The 18,050-nt window shown below is 30.1% G+C and overlaps 1 protein-coding gene and 3 non-coding genes across 4 annotated transcripts in view; all 4 read right to left on the bottom strand.

The window, feature by feature from the left end:
- Positions 1–18,050, bottom strand: part of LOC148313548 (uncharacterized) — a 74,027-nt gene that overhangs the window by 25,706 nt on the left and 30,271 nt on the right. The window contains exons 4-6 of the mRNA XM_088262008.1: positions 13,763–13,930; positions 10,643–10,840; positions 5,141–5,317 (exon numbers count right to left, since the gene is read on the bottom strand). Of these exons, the coding sequence (XP_088118134.1) occupies positions 5,141–5,317; positions 10,643–10,840; positions 13,763–13,930 (543 nt within the window). The remainder of the gene's footprint in view (positions 1–5,140; positions 5,318–10,642; positions 10,841–13,762; positions 13,931–18,050) is intronic.
- Positions 13,163–13,281, bottom strand: LOC148313549 (5S ribosomal RNA). The gene has a single exon (XR_015837702.1). It is a non-coding gene; the product is annotated as a 5S ribosomal RNA (ribosomal RNA).
- On the bottom strand, positions 13,351–13,469 carry LOC148313550 (5S ribosomal RNA). The gene has a single exon (XR_015837703.1). It is a non-coding gene; the product is annotated as a 5S ribosomal RNA (ribosomal RNA).
- On the bottom strand, positions 13,539–13,657 carry LOC148313551 (5S ribosomal RNA). The gene has a single exon (XR_015837701.1). It is a non-coding gene; the product is annotated as a 5S ribosomal RNA (ribosomal RNA).

Consider the following 18,050-nt stretch of genomic DNA (forward strand, 5'->3'; position numbering starts at 1 on the left):
AGGTGAGATATAATAAGCTTACCCTTACAGTTTTGATTAATGTGAGAATAAAATATTATTGAGAATGTTACCTTCTAGTATTTTTATTACTTCAAGGAAATGTTTGGAAAGTAAATAATATATAATACATATTAATTAAATTAAATTTAAAAAAATACTAGGTACCTACAGGGAAATGGTGAAGATAATTAAATATTTTAATATTTTTTAATAAATAGTATTTTCTTAATTGTCACTTTGTGGTAATCTATCAATTTTTAATTAATGTTTTACTTGGTAAATACCACTATTTCGTAAAATGTATTGTTACACGTGTTTCACACCGTATGCGCAGCAACGTCTAAATTTTAGAGTTGTGTCCTTGGGACGTTAAAGGATGAAGAGGGGGTAGAAGCCGTTTCTTTTTATCAGTGGAAACATGTACAATAGAAGAGAGGCTTTAGCCATTGTCATATTATTAATTATAGGTTTATTATAATTTAAATTTTAACGAATTTCTATTGTTTCAATCGCAATGTAATCATCCTTCAACATTCTAAGGACTCTAAAATTCAGACTAAGCTTCACATACGGTGTTTGAAAATCGTGCGGAATGCCTAGAAACACGTGTCACAATACATTTTAATAAACAGTCGTATTTACCACGCAAAAGTTAAATTAAAAATAGATAGATATTACCACAAGTGACTGCCGAATCGATTAAGGAAATACTATTTATTTGAATAGATAAATAAATAGTATTTCATTAATTTTATTAAACCTTCGATTTCACGAGTAATCTTTCGATTCAATAGGTTATTCATTTACTCCATTCGGTACACCAAATCCTAAACAAACGAAGTGAATTCTCTATTCTGAAAGAACCCTCGCAGTAAAAAACAAATCATTTGCATACCAACGGGCTATGTGGCAGTTCTTTTTCATGCTGGTTCTCCTGAAAAGGCGAACTTTCAGCGTAATTAGGAACGAACAAGGCACGGTGTAAATCCTTAGATCCCACCTCCTATGAACCTGTATAAAGTGACTGTGTAAATAAATTATAAGCTTCATTTGAATACCTAATTGGATTCACGCGTTAGGATAATCCAATGGGAATCTATAAATTAGATGTTAATTTTGTTGTTAGTACAAATACGAAAGGTTTCCTTTGAACCTTTAAAAAAGTTTGTAAATCGCTATCGGGTGGAAACGTTATCAATCGGAATTTATATCTGCCAATAATAAGTCACTCAAAAAATATTACAACCAACTAAATATGATTACTTATTACATCAAATATCCGGGTGAAAAATGACACAAAAATAAATTAGTTTTAATGTTTTGTGATACTAAATTAATTCCTCTAATTTTAAATGAAATTTACCGAAATCATTATCATATTATAATTACGTACTGTACTGCGTAGTAGTACACTGTAGTGTTATTGCAAAAAATAAAGAAAACTGTAATTTTAAAAATCCAAAAACAAAGAATGAAATATTTAAAAAATAATGAGGTTGTACATAAAATAAAAGCTTCAATCAGCAGACCTAATTACGCTTCGATAAAATACTTGTATTATTACCCAAGTTCAAAATTTATGTACACAGGAGTATAGTTAAAATTTCTAAATTTATGTTCAGTATGGTGCTGACGTACATCGGATATTGATTATCTGTTATTTCGAGGCGATGAAAGTTGGAACAAGTTTACTTTTGTTACAAAAAAGTATTGATCCGTATAAATATTTCAATTTCCTTGTAAATTATATAGAAGGTACGTAATTTAACTTGTAGAAGGGTAAAGATTAATTTCGATTCAATAGAAATTCGGTAATAACATGAAAATATCTAGTTTAGAAATTTCACCAATTTGCTAAGAAAAATTACAAGGCAAAGTTAAATCATGACGAACTAAACACTTTTGATATTATTGATATCAAATAAACAAATAAAAATAAAATAACTGTATATAATATATAATACATTATTATAACGTTAAAAAAAATATTGCACATTTTTAATACCGCATCTATATTTAGCACGGCATACTGAAATTGCATTGTTTAAACACGGCATTTTTTTTTTCATTTATAATCGTTGAGTCATTAGGAGTCTAAATCTATTTTTTCGGGACTACAACACGTTTACATTATCAGTTGACATCTTAAACAATGTCTATTTTTAACTATATATTGACAAAAGAGCCGGTTTTTAAAGGATTCCGCCTATTTTCATTGTTATTTCATCTCATTCCTTTCAAATTTTCAGCTGTGCATATTTTCGGAATGCCCAGAAAATGTACTATATCCCAGCAAAAGCGCCAATAACTTAATATTTGCCCGCTACAGGGCAGAAAATGTTGTTTTTGCATTTTGAAGAAAATATATTGTTAGTTTTTTAAATATACTAAATATTCTTAAAATGGAGAAAAAACATTCAGGTTAAATAAATTATAAGCCCTAAAAGATCTGTTGCACAGTAAAAAGTTCAATAAGTGGCTTGATATTTATTTTTAATACATTGTATTATATTTTTAAGCTTTGAAAACGATCTCCTGAAAAATCTAGTTTTTTATTTATGACGTTGTTGAAAGGAGTGAGCGAAATGTCTATAAATACCGACACATATCCAGATATTTGGAAAAAAATGTGAATATTACGCCAATATATAAAAAAAAGTGATGACTTATGCTGATTTTTTTAAATGACTAATGCTTTAAATAAATATAATACATGAAATAATAACAATCCTATTTTTAGTACACAAAATGTTCAGTTTGAATTATTTTAATTCAAATTTACGTGAATTCGGACAACCCTAGTATTTCACGCTGAAATGGATGTGGTTCTCGATAAAAGATAAGACGGGTGCGATGGTTATGACCTCACATTGAAATACAGATGGTGATAAAAATACTTTTTGTTGTCAATGCATTATGTGTGTATTTTTATGTATACTCAACATTCGAAACACGTGGTAAAGAACAATAAATGCTGTGTTGAGGAATTCGTCTCATATTTTAACAAAAAATCCCCTTTACTAAAAACGTTACATATGCACGTAAATATCCCGAGCAAAGGGGGATATCTCAAACACGGGAAATCCCCAGCACGGCATATTTCGATGAGGACACATCCCTATAACGTTTTTACGTTGTTTTTTTTTCGCATACCTCTAATTATAATATGTATACATTTGTTGATATAAATATAAATAAATTAATCACGAATTACAAACGAAAACATTTATACACATATTTTTTTTTAAATATATTAATAGCCAACAGGCCACATTTGTAAAGATAAGAAAAAATATGTTCTAATATTTTGCAGATCTAACCAAATGAATTATAACACATACCCAATATTTTCAAATAATTTAATAAATATAAACATGAAAAATAAATTTTTCCATGGCTTAAAACAATAATTATCTACTATCGTGGGTTTGATGAGCTTTTTCTCAAAATCTAATAGAGGATTTAAATTGATTCAAGATCATCAAAAGTTGTATAAAAGGATTATAAATAAATAATTTATTTAATTCATATCAGATTTACTTTTGTGCGTCTGGACACAACTTTTGTCCCGGTATATAAGTATTTTTATAGAAATCTTTCATTTAAATCAGTTGTACGTGACACTTTGTAGATAAATTGTTATCAGTTATTAGTACCGAAATGAAAAGAATTAATATGTGCAATAATTTAACTCACCAGACAGCGCAGACAAAAGTATTCTGATCAGACACGTCCTGCCTCTACGGAACCAGGAGAGCAACAATCGGCGAGACAAAAGACCTATCCCGCAGGAGGCGAGGGCTAGAGCTGGTGGCGGGCACCGAGTCGAAAAAGATGTCTGATGAATTTGCAGACATAAATTTTGCGTAATTAAAGGAATTTAATTTAAATAAATAAATGTTTGGTATGTACTTAATCTACGCATTGAATGGTTGAGCGGGGTTGTACATCATAAAAATTATGATTACGATTTATGGGTACGGGAAACTACCTGAAGACTTTAATGAAGATAAACGAGAAATGAAGATGAAGACTTTAGAAGATTTTTAATGATAGTTCGAAAAAAGGTAGAAATGATCTTTGAAGAAAGAAAGAAAAGTGTAGTCTTAGGAAGGAAAAAATACTATTATTTATCGTAAAAAATATTCCAATTATTTGTTGCAAAAATAAGTATATATTTGAAGAAGAAAAAACTTACAAATCACTCAATAATAAGACAAAAAAGCAACAGATTTTATACATGGAGTAACACTAAAATGTTGACTGACTGTGCCACACAAAACCAGTATCAAAATTATATAGTTTATATTTTCTTAGATTTGAAAAAAACATTACATATTTTTAAATAAATTTTATAAAACACACCTAGATAATATGAAAATATTTTATAAATAATCTGATTTAAAAGGAATAAATACTTTTAAAAACCTTTTACACGTTTTCTAGGATTTTGAAACAAAAAATAATGATTAAATAAAAATCAGAACATATAATATATTGCCATTTACTACCAATTTTATATCTCTCCATATTACTACCAAGATGAAGTGCAAATATAAAAAAGAATATATTAAAATATTTGTACTCCAACTGAAAACTGAATTCGATGTAAAAAATCAAATTGTGTGAGGAATTTTTGACTAGCGGCAAAAATTTCATTGGATTTCATAAAACTACCTACTGAAAGTCGAGCCCGATACGAGACAGTACGGTCTTATTATTATTGCAAAGGGGAGTTTTTGACAAATAGAGGGGAATGGCTGCAAGAAGCTTGAAAAGTCCTATATAGCTTAAATTAAAAATATATATATCAATAAATTATTGCATTCCTATACCTATATACGATGAAAAATGTTTACACTATTCTTTCTATAAATGTGGAGCAATAAATTCATGGCGCCAATTTTGCTCATATTTTTTAAAAATGGTACATTTTGACATCAAGTAGAAAAGACAAATAGTAAAAATGTGGATTGTGTAAGATACAGAAATAGTTTTTCACAACACGGTTGATTTTAGATTTTGGCGCGGAGCATTCATATGACTTGCCTCAAAATAAAACAAAAATAATATTTACTTAAACGTGTGTGAATAAATCCTAATAATAAAATGGATTGATATGGTAGCGTTTAAAACTCACTGATGCAGTCCGGCAGGCTGTCGTCCCAAGTATTGTGCCTCAAGCAACGAAGAGATCTCTCCCGCCTCTTGGTGTCTGGAAAAACGTGCCCAACACAACACATGTAATGCGCGCGGCCGCCATCGCGGTACACGAGATAGCCGTCCCGCGGCGCTGCCGGCGTCACGCAACCCAGTGCTGCCAACAAAAAAATATGAAACGTCAGTTTTGCCGCCATTTACAAATCTGAAACCGTTAAAAAACCTGAAATTCAGAACCATTATTTTTTAAAAATTTAACGATCTTACCATGACTAGATGATCAGACAACAACAGCGTATTACCTCATTAAATAACAATCATTATTACATTAAATATGTTATAAGAGGATTTTTTTATATTCGATAACGGTAACTTCAAACCGATTGTTTTTAAAACATTTTTCATGAAAATCTGAATTTTATATGTTGGATAATATTGATCAAATAGATACAACTAAAGAGAATGACGTTTGTAATGCACAGAATTACTTTTTTTTTTTTTTTTGTAAACTACTAAATACATAAACAGATTTTTTTAAAGTAATATTTGATAAATCGTTGAAATAATGCAGTTATATTGTTTTTTATTGTGACTTTCAATTAATGTAAAAAAAATCCGATAGGAATTATTTACCTAATCTATAATTTCTCAATAACCGATTGTGAAATAGTTTACATAATTCAAATAAAAGCTGTATTAGTAGAAAAAGAGCAGAATCTAGTGCCTTGTCATATTCTTAAAAAGGATGGGAATATGCTTGTTAAAAATATAATTCTTCCCTCCTTTATGTTGGGTGTACCTTTGTTGTTTGGGGTTTGAATAGAACTCTTTTAAACTCACAAAAAAGTAGAAATTATCTCATTTAAAATAATTTATTACCTATTACTTTATTTATGTAATATTAATTACACTCTCTGTAGTTATAAATTATTCATCATATGTATTATTTCATATTTATCATGTTATAACGTAATATTTTATAGAAAATATTTAAAGGGATAAACCCAACACATTATAATACTCGATATAAAATTATATGGAGATTAGATCCAATAAAAAATCAACCTGTATTGTATAAATATCACAAAGACACAGAAAAAAATTTAGGCTTAATTTTTTTAAAAGACACAGAATAAAATTTAGGCTTAATTTTTTCCAGTATACTGCTTTTATTTTTAAAAAAATCCTAAAATTATTTCAGTGAATACACCTTCTGATGTCTATCATCTTCCTCGAAAAACTTTAACCAAATCACTATGGTATTATAATGGTGCTCAAACTTCAAGCCAAATTTGAAGTGGCTACTTAATCCTAATCTTTAGAAAAGTACCGAGCTTAATGGTAAGCACTGGGTTAGATAGCAAGTAGGTCAGAAGGCTAACTTACCGAACCGTGTCCTAACGGTAAGTACTTAACTACACAATCTTTAGCAGAATCGTAACTTTTAATAATCATTGTAAAATCTGAACTTCTACCCTCAGAAAGAAAGGACGAAGGTCTTCCTAACATTAGGATAAGCAAACAAATTATTGTAATAAAATATATCTGTTCCTTTCCTATTCAAGTAAACTAATGTTTTTTTATATAATTTATATTTGAAGCACTAACATTGTGATTTTCTATTTATGATTGAAATATAACATTGTTTTAAAATCACTATAAATATTATTATGGTGATTTTAAAACAAAGTTACATTTCGAACTAATATCGCTTTTTTTATTATTATTTTACATTTAAAACAAAAACAAAAACATCGTTACCCAGCATTTAGGTACATATAACATCTCAAGATGATTTCTTTTAAATTATATTGATGGAGATAAGATAAATATAATGAAAGAATATTACAAGAATTGAATAATTTATCGTTTATTTGAGGAAGTGTTTAAAATTTGAAGGTAGTAATTTTTGAAAACATAAAAATAATGTTCTTAATTTTTTCATCTTCTTGATAAACCTTATCTACACTCAATAGTACATAGGGCACTGCATCGTTTTTTAACAGTTCTATCTTTAACGTTAAATACATGAAGGTGATGAGCCCTGCGCTTCAGGTACCAGTCAGGGTAATACCAAATAAATATTAGAATGAAAAATCATTTATAATTATTCTCACCCCCTGTGAATCGAACCGAGGACTTCCAACATGGTACTTAAACGCGCTGACCACTACGCTACGGAGGCGAATATTATATAGATATAACCCATATTTTTTAAATTACCAATGAGTATTTAAACAAATCGATGCTTTGAAACATATTTCCGATTTTGATTTTTGAACATCAATTCGCTTTAGTATTTTTGGTATTTTTATATTTCTTGAGCGTCTAAAACAACCCTCTAAAAATTCAATTATAAAACTTTGAATAATTTCTTTAAATAAGGCATCCCTTAATTTGATTGTAGAAAAATTAAAACGATAAGATGAAGAAAAAAAACACTTGAAATTTGGCACTTTCTCCTGAGGGTAAAAGTAGAAAGGTAGGGTAGATTCCTGGGAATATAAGAAGCTGACTGAAACAACGCTAAGTGTTCTCTTAACCTGAATAATTAATGTAACTCCCCCTCCCCTTGTGCTATCTTTACTCTAGGCATTTTTTGTGCTCTGGAAAAAAATACAGAGACCGAAGCGGAATTAAATTTGAAATTAGAATTAAAAATTCTATTGTGTTTTACAGTCCATTATTTTCGTATGGAGGTTAGACTTTTAAAATATTAATCAGGTAGAAATAAAACCATTTTCTTAAAAATGAAAATGTATTAAAATATAGACTGATTTGTATTACAACATTGTTTAACTTACATTTTGGCCCATGATATTTTTTTTGAGTAAATCACCCTTTTTTTTAATTAGTGGATACCTATGCATTAATTCTGGTCTTGAAATGGGAAATAATACAATAGTGCCAAAAACAATTGAGACATATAGATCAGCCATTTCTTAGTCCGCCCTTACAATATAGTGCTTAGCATATTTGAGGTCCCAGGTTCGATTCACAGGGGGGTCATAATAAAAGAGTTTTGTTCTCTGTAATATTTATTTAATATTACCTACTCTGGACTGGTACCGAAGCGCAGGACTGATTACCTTACCATCATATATATTATTAGATTAAAACCAATATTTTTAACTTTTCCACTTTATTTTTATTTGACCAGCGACCGGGTTTCATCGTTACCGACATCATCAGACTGGTCTGGTCATCATCAGACCAGTCTGATGATGTCGGTAACGATGAAACCCGGTCGCTAATCAAATAAAAATAAAGTGGAAAAGTTAAAAATATTGGTTTTAATCTAATAATATATTAAAAATGCAATTCCATCACGAAGTGTCAGTGGATAATATAAATTTACCATCATATAATTAACACCACATCAATTGTTTTCAGTAACCTTTACACCATTGGATACGGAAAAGGTAAGTAGTAGTAGTAATTGTTTAGTATTAAATGACATTTATTCATACTTTACGGGGACCTTATACTGTTATATGTATAAGCTCGTGTAACATTGAAATACAGCTATGTATAACTATGTGTAACATAGAAACTATTTCCCATTTACATGTACATTTAAGCACCCACAACTTGCAATACATTCCATGGTATCTTAAGTAATGCACAATGTGCATATTCCATAAACCCCGAGCGATGGTTTATTCTGTGTAGCGCGTTATTACAAACCATTCTCCACGATAGCATTAAGAACTTACACAAGATACTGCTAGAAGTCTATGAATAAACATAAACCTACACGTGCATATTACATACTAAGACATGTAGTTTGTTATTAAGTTATGCCTGATACGCAAACCGGAGTAATCTAATACCGAAATATGTACAGGGTGGCACAAATTATGATCACCCTACAGGAAAATGCAAAATGAAAAATGCGTATTGCAAAAATTATAACATATAACATTTTCCGGTAGGGTGATTAATTTTGTGCCACCCTGTATTATATTTTAAATTTTACGAATTTATGCAAAGGTACAACCACGTATTTTCTATATCCACACCCTATGCTAAAATAAATATGATGTTGATTTTTTTTAATTAAACGTTAAAAATTAGCTTTTTTAATATCCGAAAATATGAGGATCATAAAATATTAACCTAACATAAAACAAACCTATTGTAGTGGTTTTCTTTTTTTTATAACTTTAACGTAACATATCGCTCACTCCTTTCAAGAACGTCATAAATCAAAAAGTGATTTTTCAGGAGAACGTTTTTAAAGTTTAAAAATATAAAACAATTTATTAAAATAGATATCAAGCCGCTTATTTAACTTTTTACTGCGCAACCGATCTTTTTAGGTTAAACTTGAAGGTTTTTTCACCATTTGAAAAATAACTAGTTTATTTTTAAAAAAATAATTAAACAATACCTTTTCTTCAAAATGCAAAAACAACACTTTCTGCCCTGTAGCGGGTAAATATTGAGTTTAAAATATGCCTCTTTTGCTGGGATACAGTACATTTTCTGGGCATTACGAAAACATGCATAACTGAAAATTTACGTTTTTGATTTATGACGTTCTTGAAAGTAGTGAGCGATATGTAGGTACATGTTATTATCTTAACAAGCGCTGACACTCCAAAGTAGGAATATATCGCATAATACATAATAATATAATGTAACATTCTCAATATTATTAATATTTAAAGCATTTACTTTGTGGTTAGTCATTTTTACTTATTTATTTTTTTACAAAAATGTTAATAAAATTAGTATATAACCACTCACCGAGTTGAGTGGTTTTATACTAATTTTATTAACATTTTTGTAAAAAAATAAATAAGTATAATGTAACATTTCATAATACATACAACTAGATAATCCCTAGTTTTTACATTGTAGAATAACTAAAAAATATACATATATATATATATATATATATATGTATATAAATATATATATATATATATATATATATATATATATATATATATATATATATATATATATATATATATATATATATATATATATATATATATATATATATATATGTATATATATATATATATATATATATATATATATATATATATATATATATATATATATATATATATATATATATATATAATATTATAGTCGAAAGAAGTCTAGGTACCCAAGAATATTTGGTTTCAGCAAGGTTCGGAGAATGAGGATCGACTCACAGCTCCCCTCTTTACTTTCTACGGCGCGCACTTTGGGAGCCCCTGATCAATAGCTAATCAAGGAATAAATAGCTAGTTATAAAATGGTTTGAAAACAAAAAAAAATGCCCTCATTATTTTAACCGAATCGTAATAAATATTAAGATTTTTTAAGTTTTTAAAAAAAATATATTACATCAAAGGGGTTACTACATACCTATTTATTTGCCATGGTTATTATACATACCTCCATTACTAGCCCGTTAGCGGAGATGAAATAAGATTCTTCGTCTAGCAAAATATTAGAATATACGAAATAAGCTTATAACCTTTATAATGCAGCAGGATTCCCCGCTTGGGATACATCTTCTTGGACTTGGTCCTGACTAGGATGTCTAGGGTCTCCCCCTCGGAGTGCAGCACGAGCGGCTGCTCGACCTGCTCGCACGTGGACAGGATCTGCTGCCCGCTCCAGCCGTCCTGGATGCTGAGCCGGTCCACGCAGTCCTCCTCGTACGGCCCTACACCTGAAACACAATAAGCATAAGTATTTTTCCAAACTTTTTCAGGGACTTAGAGACCTTACCCCTGAACACTTAGAGATTTTTTGTCACTCTAATATGTATTCAATATTACCTGTAGCGGAAGGCTGATCACCTTTCCTTCGTGTGTTAACAACGATCAAGATAACACTGCGTTTATATGGTGCAGTGCCCTATGCACCATAGGGGTAACGAATAAGGGTTTGAATACTGTTTTTAACCCTGAAGCTCACGTGAAAATATATTTTTTGGGACCCTTTGATCAAAAATTAAAAGAATATTTATTTTTCTACTTTGAGCGTGACACTGTGACATGTACTGAAAACAAGTATTAAAACCACCTTGTTTTTTTGGACTTAAAGCGGATGTCAATTCTAACTAAATAAAGTAGGTATTATTTGACTTTTTATTTGAGTACACCTAACATTGTACACCCCATCCCGGAAAGGTATTAAGACTTTTAATATGCCTTAAATTTAACCCTAAGCCACATGCAAAAACATTATGAATTAACCTTAACAATTCCATATATTTCATAAAATAATAATTAATGAATTTGTATTTTAGTTAAGTATAGTATTTTATCACATAATAATGTGTACTTCAAAAAACATAATTGTTTTGTCGACTAGCGGCATCTATAGAATTTTGCTATAACTATGTTAGGTACAAGTCGGTAACAAAATGCCTACACGAAATTTATTATTTATGGCGCCACGACGGCGATACTGGCGTCGGCGCCGATATGGCCTTGGTATGAAATATTTATCGAATCTTGCGATAGAATGATAAGAATTTTTAAGTCACGCTCGTTACTTTTATCGTATTTATTTGTTTATTTATGTATGGTTCGCAAACAATGAAAAACACATAACATGAAATGAAATATAGTGCAATACAAATCGTTTAAATGTTTTTCATTAATAAGATGAGAACACAACAAACTTACAGAAACAAGCAAAAGCACAGGTTAAAAAAAAAATAAAAATATATATATATATATATATATATATATATATATATATATATATATATATATATATATATATATATAAATATATATTTATATATATATATATATATATATATATATATATATATATATATATGCATATATATGTATATATATATATATATATATATATATATATATATATATATATATATATATATATATATATATATATATATATACATATATATATATAAATATATATATATATATATATATATATATATATATATATATATATATATATATATATATATATATATATATATATATATATAATGAATGAATAGAAATGTGGTCGTGAAAAAAGAGTAATAACAATAAAACATAATTATAAAAGTAATAAATAAAAGTTACAATTATTTTAAAACTGAATTAAAAAATATTATCGAGTTTGAAATTGACCGATTATACAATATGTATCTGCTAGGCTGATTTTGAAACGGTCGATTATCTTGAAAGATTTTACAAATTTTTAAATTTCTTTGGTGTGAATAATTTTTTTCAATGAAAAAAAAAGTTTTAAATCAACACAGAATGTAATCATTTTAAATGATTTTTGTAATTATTTTTTAAATTATCAAAATATAATAAAATCATCACAAAATGTAACCATTTTTTTTTTTCATTGGTTGACTACTAATTAGCGATAGTGAAAAGTCTTTTCCGGCTCACCGTAGGCTCACTTATATCCATATCATATCCGTATCCATACCACATCGCTCACTCCTTTCAAGAACGTCATAAATCAAAAATCGTCAATTTTCAGTTGTGTATGTTTTCAGAATGCCCAGAAAATGTACTATATCCCAGCAAAAGAGGCATATTTTAAACTTAATATTTACCCGCTACAGGGCAGAAAATGTTGTTTTTGCATTTTGAAGAAAATGTAATGTTTAATTATTTTTAGAAATAAATTAAATATTTTTCAAATGTAGAAAAAACCTTCAGGTTTTACCTAAAAAGATTTGTTGCACAGTAAAAAGTTCAATAAGTGGCTTGATATTTATTTTTAATACATTGTGTTATATTTTTAAACTTTAAAATCGTTCTCCTGAGAAATCAAGTATTTTGATTTATGACGTTCTTGAAAGGAGTGAGCGACATGTCATTATCACATGTCCATACCATCTTAAGCGTTAGACTTATTCAATGGATACGGATAACTGGCGTTTTACGTTTCGATTTCGAAATCATGATTTATTCATGAAAATATGGTAGACCTTTCACACTGATATGGAGGATTTCACCTTCTCATTATTTTCATCAAAATAAAATTTTAACCAAAAAAAGAGGGCCAACGGCACGCGGTGTTCCCAAGCGGTCACCCATCCAAGTACTGACCGCGCCCAATGTTGCTTAACTTCGGTGATCGGACGAGAACCGGTGCGTTCAACATGGTATGGTCGTTGGCGAGTGGAGTAGGGAGATTTTCCTTCATAATGAAATAATGAGAATTTAAAAAGATATAAAACAAAAAAGGGGCCAACGGCACGCGGTGTTCCCAAGCGGTCACCCATCCAAGTACTGACCGCGCCCAATGTTGCTTAACTTCGGTGATCGGACGAGAACCGGTGCGTTCAACATGGTATGGTCGTTGGCGAGTGGAGTAGGGAGATTTTCCTTCATAATGAAATAATGAGAATTTAAAAAGATATAAAACAAAAAAGGGGCCAACGGCACGCGGTGTTCCCAAGCGGTCACCCATCCAAGTACTGACCGCGCCCAATGTTGCTTAACTTCGGTGATCGGACGAGAACCGGTGCATTCAACATGGTATGGTCGTTGGCGAGTAGCCCGAAATAATTGTACATTAAATCTCTACCAATCATATACATAGATCCATCCCAAATGAAATTCGGGCAGGAAAAATAAAAGCAAACGTTGGTACTTACTTCTGAGCGACAGGTCTAGAATGGAGAGACTCAGAGACTGACCGCGTGGCGCGCGGAGCAGCCAGCGGCAGGAGCCGTCCCCCACGTAGTACCGAGGGTAACCGGGGGTTTGCACGAAGCCCTCGCCAGCCAGGATCTCTTCATTGCAGAACTTGGTCACCCGAGATTCTGAGCAATAATGCAATTGACATTTTTATTTTTTTTTAATTACCTAACGTCCAAGAGACTCTGAAATCTAGTTTTTTTTATCCCTTTTATACTCATTTTATATAAACTTTCTTAAAATCAATGTAATGAAAATAATGTAGGAATATCCAAAACAATCATAACCTTCAAAATGAAGAGAGAAAAAAATCTAAACGAATGATTCTATTATATTATCATTAAGGATCTATTATGCATCCTATGCAGTTTCTAACCGCATGAATTACTCACTTTAAATTTGAGTTAAACAATTTATTGGTCCTTAAGAAAAACTAACTAACTAAGCATCACGACGCTTCCCCGCAGGGGTAGACAGAGAGAATAGAACACTACATCAATCTGTCTTTGCACACAATCTTCGTCTCTTACACATTCATACATCTCCTCATACATACACGCCGATTATTCCGACTCCTGATCTGACTACTTTCAAGTATTCGCAATGTTTGATCATGCCAATTTATTCTCGGTCTTCCTCTGATTCTATTACTAACTACATTCGCCTCATAAATCTCTCTGACTAACCCTTATTCACTCATCTGATTCACATGCCTAAACCATCTCAACACACCTGTCTTAGTTTTATCGACAATGCTTATCTCAACTTCGAATTCTTTCCTTCTATCACCATTCTAACATATATCAACCAACGTTTTGCCACACATTCGTCTGAGAGAATGCATTTCGACTGCATTCAGTCCACTTTCATCATTCTTTTGCCAACTCCTTGCTTCACTTCCATACATTGGGTTTAGATGTTAGAATTTAGAACTAGGACTCCATTGAGTAATGCCAGTTTAGCTTTCTCTGATATTTTTTTTCAGTTCTAAGATGTGTAAATATTCAAACGACTGTTCTATGGGCATTTTAAATTAAAAGTGATCTGTATATTTACATTTATATATTTTTTTTAAAACATATTACATACATAAATCATATATACATATAATATTCCCAATGAGTAATTTCTATTTCTCATTTTGGGACATAGGATTAAGGTTAACAAGACTGGAACACAAATAATAAAGTTACAAAAAAGATTTCTTTTAAATAACCAAAACTATCTTTACTATATCTAATACATGGCAAAATATTAAAACAATTAACAGGTATAATAAATAGGCACATGAAGCATATTTAAAATAAATTAATGAGTAAACACAAAGTAAGAATCATATTCAAAATAAACAAATGAGAAAATATAACAAACGAGAAAATATAAAAAAACATAAGGTAAAAACAAAAAAAGAAAATATGACTAATCACTACATATATATCTTTTCATAAAGTACCTTCTCAGATCATTTATTTTGGATCCCCGAATGGGTTTAATTTTATATATCGCTCACTCCTTTCAAGAACGTCATAAATCAAAATTTGTCAATTTTCACTTGTGCATGTTTTCGGAATGCCCAAAAAATATACTATATCCCAGCAAAAGAGGCATATTTTTAACTTAATATTTACCCGCTACAGGGCATAAAATGTTGTTTTTGCATTTTTAAGAAAATGTATTGTTTAATTATTTTCTTAAATAAACTTAATATTTTTCAAATGGAGAAAAAACCTTCAGGTTTTACCTAAAAAATCTGTTGCACAGTAAAACGTTCAATAAGTGGCTTAATATTTATTTTTAATACATTGTGTTATATTTTCATACTTTAAAAACGTTCTCCTGAAAAATCAAGTTTTATTTTTGACGTTCTTGAAAGGAGTGAGCGATATGTCAGGCAGCTGGTTAATATGGGTATTGGCAATATAATTTGAGGATCTTACTCCAAATTTAGTAGTGTTTATCGGCTCCACGTGTATTTTGTTTCCTCGTGTTTTATGATTGTTAAAAATCGGTATGGTGTTGCTGTGAGTCGTTTTAAACATTATTTGAAGCATTGTATTTGTAATCTCATAAGTTGGTAGAATGTCAAAATGTATTATGTTAGTGCTCAAATAAATGTCTTTTACATGAGTGGTGTACGGTAGACGAATCTTAATTTGTGAAGGCACCACGTGAAATAAAATAAAAACGTTAAACTTTGGGCGTGCCTCAGAAAAGACACCTTATCCGACCTTAGCCCTAAAGCCACACATAAATTACGTCTATCGGACGTAATATCAAGTTCCTGACATTTTTGGAATTGCAAAGCCGTGACCTCCCCACTAATTCGATAGAGGATAGACGCTAATGCCGTCTATAAACTAAGTTGAGACATTTACCGCCGACGATCCTTGCGTTCGAGTTTCTTACGTGAAGTAATTTTGTTTCATCCACGAACGAAATTTTATCAGGTCTTCAACAGCGCACTTGTCCTAGGTTGTTTAATTTTATATTAAAAATGATCGTTTCCACTTCTATTTTTCACTTACTACCTTCATCTTAATTCTGACTGAGTTGAAATATAATTACAGTTTTAAATCTTACTCAGATATGAGTAAACTTTTCTAAATTTACGAAATAAGTTGATTTACGAGTATATCACTCATATCATTCATGTATTACATGTTTGTTAACTTTTTTCTTTTTAATCTTTTTTATTTTTTTATTTTTTGTTTTCTGTTAAAATCAAGTATTTGTAGTTTATATTAACTCATTTATTTTTAATTTTTCTTCTAATAATATCTATTGTATTCTTGCCAGTACCCTTTTACTATGACCTAAAATATAATGTATACCCACACACAGGCCATGCCTTCGTGGGATTTTTTTTTGTATTTATATATTTTTTTGTACTTGTACTTATATTAAGTTGTGAAATGCCAAAGAATTAAAAATTATTTAATAAATATTATTTTCTAACGAATACGACTTTCTACTAAAAAAATACATACTATATCCCTAAAATGAATCTTAAAATCTTCTTAGCGTTTCTTAAAACTTAACTATTATGTACCGCCTCCGGGGTGTTTAGATACCGTGCTGAATGGTTAGCGTGTTGAGATACCGTGCGGAAGATCCCGTGTTCGATTCCTAGAGGAGGGGGTGAAAATAAATATTGGAGATTTTACACTGTAAATTTATTTAATATTACCCTGGACTGGTTCCTGAAGCACAGGAATGATAACCCTGCCTTTATGTAAATAACGATCAATATAACACTGCTTCAATACGATTCAGTGCCCTATGCACCATTGGGTGCGGATAAAGCTTGTTAAAAAATATTACACCTGAAATTTTTTTTTTCATGTCTTGAATACTGGGATCTTATCCATTAAAAAAACATTCTCAGAACGATGTAAGGAATATGAACAAAATAATAAATCTTAATATAAAATATTTAAAGGACGAACATGCCTGAGATAAATAACAAACATTTTCTGAAAAAAAAACTTTTTCAGCGCCCGCTATTAATCTTAATGCATGGTATGTCTGCCACAATGTAAAACATGATTATTCACAAAATTGTAACGAGCAACATTCACGTGTTACTGAAAATACGTCATTAATCATCTACGGAGGAAGGTCACGGTTTCGCAACTCACCCCACGGAAACTCTATCTACCGTTTCATTGTGACATTATGTAAATGTCTCTAATCCGGAATTCGAACACTTGAAAATAAAGAAATCTTTATTAGTCACGCAATACTGTAAAAGTGGCCGTAAGAAGAACCTGTAATGCTCGTATAAAATATACATTTCCACACGAATAAAATAATTACTGTATTTTATTTAGTATTTTTATCTCGAAGTAATGCCAGAATGCTATTAAAGTCTTGAAATGAAACTTTGGTTTTAATTGAGTTATTAATCACATTATTCTTATTCGTTCAATTATTTTTCTGCCTTGAATTATGACGGTTCCACCTATATTAAATTCCTCAGCCACTTAAATAACTATAATTATTCATTTAGTGGTTTTTTCACAAACATTATGCTGGATAGTAATAATATATAGAATATTATAACAACATGCCAGGGGTATAGAATTATTTCAGAGGGCAGGTGATTGATTGATTATTTCTTATTTCTTGAACCGTCGGTTCGTGAAGCAAAGCTAAAGCCAAAAATATAAACGTAGCTTGGTTGATTGAATGAGTGACTTACATAACGCTCACTTCTTTCAACAACTTCATATATTAAAAATCAAC

This window comes from Brachycentrus maculatus, unplaced genomic scaffold (genome assembly GCF_059751285.1).
Source record: "Brachycentrus maculatus isolate JH-2025_06_01 unplaced genomic scaffold, ASM5975128v1 h1tg000010l, whole genome shotgun sequence".
NCBI classification, from domain to species: Eukaryota; Metazoa; Arthropoda; class Insecta; order Trichoptera; family Brachycentridae; genus Brachycentrus; species Brachycentrus maculatus.